Source organism: Eubalaena glacialis, chromosome 5 (genome assembly GCF_028564815.1).
Source record: "Eubalaena glacialis isolate mEubGla1 chromosome 5, mEubGla1.1.hap2.+ XY, whole genome shotgun sequence".
NCBI classification, from domain to species: Eukaryota; Metazoa; Chordata; class Mammalia; order Artiodactyla; family Balaenidae; genus Eubalaena; species Eubalaena glacialis.
The window spans coordinates 66,435,013-66,446,105 of NC_083720.1; the positions used below are offsets into that span (position 1 = coordinate 66,435,013).

The 11,093-nt window shown below is 43.0% G+C and overlaps 1 protein-coding gene across 6 annotated transcripts in view; it reads right to left on the reverse strand.

Moving 5' to 3' along the window:
* The window catches only part of PDS5A (PDS5 cohesin associated factor A), a 124,500-nt gene extending 113,986 nt beyond the window's left edge, over positions 1-10,514 (reverse strand). For 4 of the 6 annotated variants that reach the window (XM_061192185.1, XM_061192182.1, XM_061192184.1 and 1 more), the window contains exons 1-2: positions 10,213-10,320; positions 9,386-9,566 (exon numbers count right to left, since the gene is read on the reverse strand). In XM_061192185.1, the coding sequence (XP_061048168.1) occupies positions 9,386-9,526 (141 nt within the window). In that variant the 5' untranslated portion in view covers positions 9,527-9,566; positions 10,213-10,320. Of the gene's footprint in view, positions 1-9,385; positions 9,567-10,212; positions 10,321-10,422 lie in introns of those variants that run through there. The other 2 variants (XM_061192183.1, XM_061192187.1) reach the window with 1 other exon arrangement.
* Between the last annotated feature and the right edge of the window lie 579 nt (positions 10,515-11,093).

The following is an 11,093-nucleotide window of genomic DNA, read 5'->3' on the forward strand; positions in this document are numbered from 1 at the left end:
CAACCCATATGAAGGAGAATATGACCACTTCTAACAAAAACACTCAGAAATGTACCCTTTGGTCCAACAATCCTAGGAACTTACCCTAGGAACTTACCCTAAAGATACACTTCCACAAATACAAAGCAATGTGTAACAAGGTTATTCACTTCAGCATTACTTGTAAAAGGAAAATATTACAAGCAATCTCAAATCAACAATGAGAGCCTAGTTGAGTAAACTACGGCACATCTACACATAGAATACTATGACGCCATGAAAATGAATTTAAAGACATTTCCAGATATGGTGTGATTTCCAAGACATATTGGGTGAAGAAAGCAAAGTACAATAGAGTATATATAGTAGTTTATCTTTTAAGAAGAAGGGCGGTAAAAAAAAAAAAAAAAAAAAGAAGAAGAAGAAGGGCGGTAACACAGAAACGATAAACCAGAAACTAATGAAAATGATTATCTACAGAGGGGAGGTGGGTGGAAATGAAGTGGAAAGAATAAAGATGGCAAGAAGACTTCTAAAAGTGTAAGTTTTTCTATAGTTTTGACTCTTGAACCATGTAAAATTAAATAAAAATGAACAATGTAATTCCTAAAACTGAATACAAACACTCCTAAAACTGAACAACAATAAAACAAATAACCTGATTAAAAAATGGGCAAAGGACATGAATAGACATTTTTCTAAATAAGATACACAAATGGCCAATAAGCATGAAAAGATGCTCAACATCACCAGTCATCAGGGAAACACAAATCAAAACCACAATGAGACATTACCTCATACCTGTTAGGCCGGCCACTATCAAAAACACAGAAAATAAGCACTGATGTGGAGAAACTGAAACCCTTGTGTACTACTGGTGGGAAGGTAAAATGAAGCAGCTACTACGGAAAACAGTATGAAGGGGTTCCTCAAAAATGTTTAAATAGGACTATCATATGACCCAGCAATCCCAGCAATATATATCCAAAAGAATTGAAAACAGGATCTCTAAGAGATATACGCACACCCATGTTCACTGCAGCATTATTCACGATAGCTGAAAGGTGGAAGCAACCTAAACTTCCATTAATGGATAAAGAAAGTGTGGTAGATACATACACTGGAATACTACACAGCCTTAAAAAAGAAGAAAATCCTGTCATATGCTACAACATGGATAAACCTTAAGGACTTCATGCTAAGTGAAATAAGCCAGTCACTAAAGGACAAATACCATATGATTCCACATTTATATGTGAGGTATCTAAAGTAGCCAAACTCCTAGAAACAGGAAGTGGTCACTAAGGCCTGAGGGGGATGGGGGAAAGGGAGTTGTTCATTGGGTACAGAGTTTCAGTTTTACAAGATGAAAACGTTCTAGAGATCTGTAGTATTGACAATGTACATATAGTTAACACTACTGTACTGTGTACACTTAAAAATGGTTAAGATGGTTTTTGTTATGTTTTTTACCACAATAAAAAAAAAAAAATCAAGCAAGGATAATACTCGTCAGCAGAAATGAAGAGTCCAGTCCACCAGAGTGAATGTATGTATGTATACGTATATACATATAAAATTGAATACAAACAGAAAAAAATAAACCAATTGTTGGGACTTCCCTGGTGGCGCAGTGGTTAAGAATCCGTCTGCCAATGCAGGGGACACGGGTTCCATCCCTGGTCCAGGAAGATCCCACATGCTGCAGAGCAACTAAACCCGTGTTCCACAACTACTGAGCCTGTAAGCCACAACTACTGAGCCCATGCCCTGCAACTACTGAAGCCCGTGCGCCGCAACTACTGAAGCCCATGCTCCGCAACAAGAGAAGCCCACGCACCACAACGAAGATTAGCCCCCGCTCGCCACAACCAGAGAAAGCCCGTGAGCAGCAACAAAGACCTAACACAGCCATCAATCAATCAAGCAATCAATCAAGGCAACATTTTATAACCACCAAAGTGGGTGCTAAAACAGTTGAGTAAGAATTGTTGGAAAACAAATTATTCTTAAAAACTATTTATTACCTTAAATATTACTTATTAATTGCAAAGGGAGGGAAATACCTTTACAATGCAGAGAGCTGTACACAAGTGATCAACTTAGCAAAGCCAATAGGACAAAATGACATTATATGTCTCCTGATATGATGCTAAGGGAACTACACAACACCAATTGTGCAGTATACGTGCCAAAAAAGGTTCAATTTGAATCTAAGCATGAGGAAATGAGACAAAACAGATTACGAACTCTTATGAGACAAATGCTTCAAAAAATGTCATGAACAACACACCCCCAGAAAATGAGAGGACTTTCTAGATTAAAACAGACAAGAGAGACGTAATAAATGCATGTGATCCTATACTGCAGCTTGGATAGAGGAAGAAAAATTCAACTTTTAAAAAGTCATTTTTAGGGCAACTGAGGGAATTTTATTATGGATAGTATAACAGATATCACTGTATCAATGTTAAATTCCATGAGTGTGATAATGATAATTGTTATAAAGTAGGAGAATGTCCTTGTTCTAAGACGACTGCTGAAGCATTCAGAGGTGGAATGTCATGACAGATGCAAGTAACTCTCAAACAAAAAAGTATGTTACATCTGTCTCCCTCTGTGTGTGTGTGTGTTTGGAGAAACATTAAAGCAAGCAAAAGTAACAAAATGTTAACAACTGGTGAATCTAAATGAAGGGATGAGTGTTGAAGGTACAACTTTTCCAACTTTTCTAGAGAGATAAAATGTCTCAAAATAAGAAGTTAAGATAGGGCTTCCCTGGTGGCGCAGTGGTTGAGAATCTGCCTGCTAATGCAGGGGACACGGGTTTGAGCCCTGGTGTGGGAAGATCCCACATGCCGCGGAACAACTAGGCCCGTGAGCCACAACTACTGAGCCTGCGCGTCTGGAGCCTGTGCTCCGCAACAAGAGAGGCCGCGATAGTGAGAGGCCCGCGCACTGCGATGAAGAGTGGCCCCCGCTTGCCACAACTAGAGAAAGCCCTCGCACAGAAACGAAGACCCAACACAGCCAAAAATAAATTAATTAATTAATTAATTTTAAAAAAAAAAGTTAAAATAGATTTTTTTTAAAAAGAGAGAAGGGGAGATCATCATTATGATTGGCCAGTGATACTTCCTACTAAAAATTCAAAAAATGTAAGAAACAAGTTCTAGGATCAAATCATGAGCCTCCCCCATAATTCTTCCCTAACTAGCACGTAGAAAAGTTCCTACAATTTTTTTCTTAGAGTATTTAAAATAAATTTTACAAATCTAGCAAATTGGCTGCAAATATATACTGTTGTTTTTGAGATTAAATGTTTTTCAAATGTATGAATGTAACTACAAAGTATAGTACACTTTGACTTATCATGAGAGCTCCTGTGGCAGAGTAAAGACGGCTACAAATTCTTTCCTACTTCTTCCATTGAGAAGTAGGGTCAATTTTTCTCTCCTTGAATGTCAGCTGTGCTATGACTACTTTAAACCGTAGAGTAAGGTAGAAGTGCCACTGCCAATTCTGAATAAAGTCTTTAAAAGTACTGGCAACTTCCTCCATAGTGTCTTGGAACCCTGAACCCAACTACCCTGCTAGAGAGACCATGCGGAGAAGCCTTAACACTACATCATAGACAGGAAGAAGGGCCCAGCTGAGTCCAGTCTTTCCGCTGTTCCTACTGAGGTACCAAGTGTTTGAGAGAAGCCAGTGTGTATATACTTCACCAGTCTAATCACCAGCTGAATACCAGTGAGTGAGCCCAGTATGCGATGTGGAGCAGAATAATCAAGCCAAGCCCTGCCCAAATTTCTAATCCACAAAACTGTGAGATAGTAAGAAAAGTTACCAACAGTGGGCAAAAAGTAGAAGTCACCCAAGTGTCCATCAAAGGATGAAAGGATAAACAAAAGATGTTATACACGTGAATTCTGACACATACTACGATACAGATAAACCTTGAAGACATCATGCCAAGTGAAATAAGCCAGTCACAAAAGCAGCAATATTGTATGATCCCACTTATATGAGGCTCCTAGAGTAGTCCAATTCATAGAGACAGAAAGCAGAAAGGTGGTTGCCTGGGCTGGGGAAAGGGGAGAATAGAGTTATAATTTAATGGGTACAGAGTTCAGTTAAGGATGATGAAAAGTTGTGGAGATGGATAGTGATGAGGTTGCATAACAATGTGAATGTACTTACGGCACTGAACTGTACACTTAAAAATGATTAAAATGGTAGGGGCTTCCCTGGTGGTGCAGTGGTTAAGGATCCACCTGCCACCACAGGGGACACGGGTTCGAGCCCTGGTCCGGGAAGATCCCACATGTCGTGGAACAACTAAGCCCATGCACCTGTAACTACTGAGCCTGCGCTCTAGAGCCCACAATCCACAACTACTGAGCCCGCGTGCCACAACTACTGAAGCCTGCACGCCTAGAGCCCGTGCTCCGCAACAAGAGAAGCCACCGCAACGAAAAGCCCGCACACCGCAACGAAGAGCAGCCCCCGCTCACTGCAACTAGAGAAAGCCTGCGCGCAGCAACAAAGACCCAACGCAGCCAAAAACAAATAAATAAATAGATAGATAAATAGATAAATAAATAAATAAAATAAAAGCTGTGCTGCATGAAGTATTACTTCACAAATGTATATTGGCTATATTTTAGGACTTCATTTTAAGAAATCTTGCCTCTCCATTTAACTTCTTAATTACTTAGCAGAATCTTCTGCATTAATACAAATATTAAAGTAAAAGATATAAACAAAATTCAGACTTGAAATTACATACTGAATTATGAGCAAAATTAGCACACTATGTGGCAATTAGGGATAAATAAAAGTCATTTATGCAAGTGAAAATAATTACAACAAATCAAGTATTTCTGACGTCCACCTGAGGGGAAGGAAAATGAAAGAATTAATGGCCTTCCTGCCCCTAATCTATTCCTCCCCTCTTCCAACCTAGGTTTGATGAGAAAAGGGAGATGTCCTACCTAAATCAAGTTCACCATATCCCAATTCCTACTGAACTATCCAACAGGCCAGACTATAGAAAGTAGAAGAGCGAGCATGTGGAAGAGGGAGAATGGTTGACAGAAAGAGAAAGATTACAGAAAAATACAAAGAAAACACAGAAGTAACACCTAGTGGGAGAAAAGTGGGGGACATTTTCAGAACAATAAAACCCTATTATTTAATTTTTCCTAATTCTTAGCACCAAGGTAGTAAGTATTTTGATTTGATTCTGTGACAGAATGAATATGGCAGGTTTGGGTATAGGGTTGTGGCTAGAGAACTGTCTGGGGCACTGAACTCTGAGAGCAGATAAGAAACGGATACAGTAACAAACTTCATCCTAATCCCTCCCTTTAAAAACCAAGGCTTTCAAGGGCTTCCCACTTCCAAAATAGCAAAAAAGGAAGAAAAAAAAAGTGCGTAGCACACAGCTTTGTAATACATGATCTGAGATAGACTGTGTATAACGAACTGTGGGCAGAAGCACTTAATGGAACTTTGTACAACATTGTTTATAGGTGTATCTTGTTTATAAAACTTATCAGACATGATTTGCATTAGTTTCAGAATCCTTAATGAAATCTTGATGCTTAATGCAACACTGGTATTAAAATGTCTGCTATCCTTGCAAACAGCTTTTGTATGAATTTTAATATTTCTGCCAATTAATATATATTTGTAATTTATCTAAATAACAAAACTGTTAATGATGGTTTTCAGCTTTATGTGACTAGGGTTGGTCACAACCTCTGAGACTCAGTTTCTTCATCCGGAAAATTAGAACAAAATGAAATAACCTCTAAGCTACCTTCTGGTTCTAAAATTCTAAATATCTGTGTTATCATCTCTAGTATGCAATCTCAGATAAAATACTTAGTTGCAATTCAAAATATTTTCAAATTATCCTTCATCTTCAAAAATAAAAATATTTCTCTAAACCAGGATTAATACAAAGTATTCGAAGAGTAGCCCCCACTCCACGAAAGCCCTAGCAGCAGAGAAGACACAAGGCAGTCAAAAAAAAAAAAATACAAAGTATTCATTCGTTCATTCAAGGAATATATGTTGAGAAACTATGTGCCAGGTATTAAACTTAGCACTGGGAGGATACAAAAGTAAACAAACAGATGTGATACCTATATTCATGAAGCTTACAGAGAAGCTGGGGAGACAAACCAAATAAACATATGCATAAATGTAATATCACATCTGTAATAAGTGATATGAAGGAATTAAAAGAATATATTAACAAGGAATCTAAGAGACTTCCCTTAATGAACTGAGGAAGAGTATGTATATGGGCTACATAATTCTAAATCTGTCTAGACAGAAATGAGCATGGCATGTTCAAGGAACTGACAGAAGGCCAGTGTGACTGGACATAAAAATATTTAAAGTAGTTCCCTGGAAACAGAAATTAAAACTTCTAAAATACAAAAGTATGTCTAAGTTCTTCCAAAGATATACTCTAAGAATTATTTTCAAGAAAGCTTCAAAGCATCACAATAATTTCTCTCTAATGTTAAAAAAAAAACGCTGTCCCAAATCTCCCTGCAAAAGACCAAGTTAACTCTCATTGATTCCCTTCTCTTTTCACTTTACTGTTTTCAACTGCATAATAAAAATCACAACTTCTTTGTTCAACTTTGTTTAGATTCCTTAGAAGAAAGCAGCTATAAGAATAAAAAGATACATGATGCTATTGCCCTGGCTCTGCCACTAACCTGTCCTATGGCTGACCTTGGTAAATGTTACTTGGCCACTTTGGGTCTAACTTTTGTTATCTGTGAAATAAAGGGAGTTCCAGAATTTCTTTTAGAATCCTTCTAACTCTAAAATTATGGTTCCACTGTAAAAATTCTTGTTCCAGTCTTGAAAACTGAAGAAAATGGACCAAACATCTCTGAATTCCACTAACCAAGATTTTTTTTTTTTTTTAATTTATTTGTTTTTATTTTTGGCTGCGTTGGGTCTTCGTTGCTGCACGCGGGCTTTCTCTAGTTGCGGCGAGCGGGGGGCTACTCTTCATTGCGGTGTGTGGGCTTCTTATTGCGGTGGCTTCTCTTGTTGTGGAGCACAGGCTCTGGGCGCGCGGGCTTCAGTAGTTGTGGCACGTGGGCTCAGTAGTTGTGGCTCGAGGGCTCTAGAACACAGGCTTAGTAGCTGTGGCGTACGGGCTTAGTTGCTCCATGGCAATGTGGGATCTTCCCGGACCAGGGCTCGAACCCATGTCCCCTGCACTGGCAGGCGGATTCTTAACCACTGCGCCACCAGGGAAGCCCCACTGACCAAGATTTTACTTGCCTTTAAGCGCTTTTGTATTTACACAGCATTTGAACATTGTTACTGTGTTATAACAAACTACTGAACTTATAAAATTTATCCACAAATAACACAAAAGTTATCAAAAATACAGTTAAATATTGTTTGAAACCTATACTTCCAACGAGACAGTAATACTTTAAACATGGATCCCTAAAATGTACAAAGTCAAAATCGACTTAGAAAGGCAGGAGGAAGACAGAATCATAATTCTTGAGAAAAGCAAAATTTTAGCAATAGGACATTCAAATTGGTTAATATGTATATCAAATTTAACTTCCAAAAGAACTCATAAAAAATGAATATTCTAACCGTATGCTCATTCTAGACTTGGTGTCAATTTCTAGTTAACAATATTTCTGATATTTAATCTATTTCCAAATGGAAGATGTATATATAGTCATAACTTTTCTTTTTTTAACCAAATTATCCATCACTAGAATTCAAGGTTTTGATATTCTTAATATGAAAATAAAAATTAAAAGACCTATAAATTTTTTACCTTAGCTTTATATTTCGTAATTCATATTTCAGCATCTCAGAACACTTAAGAACAATAACAATATAACCTTAAGAAGCATCAATTAAGCACCCTACTTTATGTACGGTCTTTAGTATCAAGGTTTATTTTAATGGACGGCATTGTGTCCCATTCCTTCCAAAGGGGCAACAAACTGCAGAATCCAATTAGATTTTTAACAACAAACTACAGGAATACTTTAAATATTAATCACTCATAACATGATAAACATTTACTAGGCACTATAAGTTCTAATAGCAAAGGGGCAAGATTATTCCTTAAAATACATTTCACCAAGTGCCCAAGGTGAACACTGGCAAAGTGTCAACATCGTTTCTTCCCTCACCTCCCACCAACTCTGATTGATTCTAACACTAAAATGTGTCTTGTATCGTTCCCTATCACTCTATTCCCACTATCATAGCCCTACTTCATGATTTCAACATCTCTGACCTAGACTACTGTTAACAGTTTCCTAGCTGGACTCCCTGTCTCCAGTCTTACCCTGTTCCAATCCAGCCCCGACAGTGACAACCAAAACATCTTCAGCATTGCCAAATGTCTCCTGGGGGGTCAAAGATGTCCTGGTTGAGAACCATTGCATCAAGCTGATCCCTTAACAAGAACAGCACTTACTTTGTAAGGCTGTGTCCACAATCTATGTCCATGCAACAAAAAGCAAAAATTTAACTTACTTAAGGCTGAAACTTACAACCTGGACATTAGGACCACCATGCTTAAAAATATGCTGACTCCTTATAAAAAGAGCCATAATCACTCTCTCTTAAAACCCCTTTGGGGACTTCCCTGGTGGTCCAGTGGTTAAGACTCTGTGCTCCCAATGCAAGGGGCGCAGGTTTGATCCCTGGTCAGGGAACTAGATCCCCGCATGCCGCAACTTAAGACCCAGCGCAGCCAAATAAATAAATATTTAAACAAACAAACACACACAAACCCCTTTGAACATGTGGACATAAATCATCACCTTACTTCAAGGCTGAATTTTGAAAAGTCAGTCCCTTCTGTCAAAGTTTAACCATACTATATACATACTTAAGCTTCTGGATGTTAGGAAATTGTGATAATTTTTAAAATGCCTTTTGTGCTTTGATAAATCAGTCTCCTCAGAAGTTGATGAAAACCTTCCTAAGCAAATTACTGCCTACCTTTAAGGCTGCAAGCTACCCTGAATAGTATTCTCGTAAATATTTCTAGGGCAAAAAAAAAAAAAAAAAACAAACTTAAAAAATACTCGAATTCTTATACTTAAAAAAAAAGTAAGATTAAAAAATATCACACACACCCTTCTAATTTCCCATAATGGTTATGTCCCTAACAGAAATCACCATTCAAAGATATAGCCAAGATAGAACAATACCTTTCAGAGGCGGTAAAAGAGAAGACGTAAAATATCTAAAAAAAAAAAAAAAAAAACCCTGGTCGGTGAAACTCTTAAAGGCCAGGCCCAGCAGAACTGTAATACCACAGGAGAGAGCACCTCCTACCACAAACGTCTGAAATGTGAACATTCTGTCCAGAGGAGCTTACCTTCAGTCGTTTGATCATTTCGTCGGTGGTGATCTTGTCGGTGATCTCCTTCACCCCCGGAGGGTAAGCGATCTTCCCGTCGGCACTCACGACGCCACAGAGGGCAGGGGCAGGCTTGGGCTGCGCGGTCGAGAAGTCCATCCTGGGGGACAACTTTTCTTTCACAGTCCTCTACCGGCCTCTATCGGTCAGAAAACAAAAGTTCAGCGGGAAAGGGACGACTTTGTAACCTCTTTTTTCATTTCAAAAATCTCTAATCTGCAAAGGGCCCTTTCTCCCGGGAGGCCGGGGACTCGCGGCGGCCCCGCCACCCGCTCCTTCCCGGGGCTTGGATCCTGGCGGCCGCCGCGCCGCGCCCACCCACGCGGGCCCCTCCAACACCGGGCCCACTGGGCTCTCTGGCACCGGCGGCCGCGGGAAGCGCCGGGCAGCGCCAGGAGTTTCCCAGTCCTCCTTTCACAATGAAATCCACCCCTAAACACCGAAGTCCGAAGTTCGGCGGCTTCGAGAGCCCGGCAAGGCCCCTAAAGCCCCCGCTCGGTCAGAGAGAAGCCTCGAGTCCCCGCCCGGCCGGTCCCCTCCGGGATAGGAGACGCGAGGCCTATAGGGCTCGGCTTAGGCCGCAAAACTAGGGACCCAACAGGACCCATACGCAGCGGCGTCTCCCGGGGACGAACGCCCTTGCCGGGCAGAGCTGCTGAACCCCAGGCGTCCCCGCCACGCTCCCGCCCCTCCCGTGTCCCGCTCCCCCACCCCCGCGGGAGGGGAAAACAAGCCGCCCTCCACCCCGAACCCCAAGCCAGGAAGCGGCTGACGCGGCTCCGCACTTCACATTTTGTTCCTTCAACTTCGGCTGAGGCTCCCCGGCGGCTTCTCTCGCCCCTGGCCACTCGGCGCCGCCGAGGCCTTACCGGCAACTCCGGGCAGCCCCGCCGGGCCTCGATCCCGCGCCCCCACCCCCCCACCCGCTCCGGTCTCCCCTTCCGTCCCCTCCCTCCACCAGCCGAGGGCGGGAGCCGAGCCGCCGCCGCCTTTACCTCCTCCTCATGCGGGCGGAAGGTGCATCGAGCGCCCGGGCCTCTGTCAGGTGGTTGCGCCGCCGCCCCTCTCCGGGCTGCACACAAAGCGGCTCCGCGGGTCCCGCCGCCGCCGCCGCCCGCCCCGGAGCGGCGCTGGGGCTGGCGGTGCCGAGGAGGAGCAGTCGCCGCGGGGGGAGACGCGGGGCGAGTAAGCGCTGGGCGGGGAGACACTGCCGCTCTCCGTCTGGCCGAGGAAGAGCAGCCTCGGAAAAGGCTCCTCCGGGAGCGTGTGCTCGTGTGTTCGCCCCGGAACCCCGGGCCCGCCCGCCGGCACCTCGCGCCAGCCGGGTCCGTCAACCCGGACCCGGACGCCCCTCGCAGCGGCGCGCGCCCGGCAGTCCGTGCTCCGGGCAGCCGGCGCCTCTCGCACACACCGGCCGGTCACGCGAGCGGTGCGAGAGCACGCGAGAGAAGGGCGCGCGCCTCGCTTCCGCCCCTTCCTCCGCAGGCCGTGCCTCCGCCTCCCTCGGGCCTGAGGCGGTGGCGCGTGGGGCAGACAGCGCCGCCACCCGGTTGGCGCCAAGACCTGCCGCGCCGAAAGCCTCCGGGAGGACGGGACCCAAAAGGCGAGCGGAGGAGGAGCCCGGCTGGCGGGAAGCGAACCGGTCCCCGCGGCCCTGTGAGGGCAA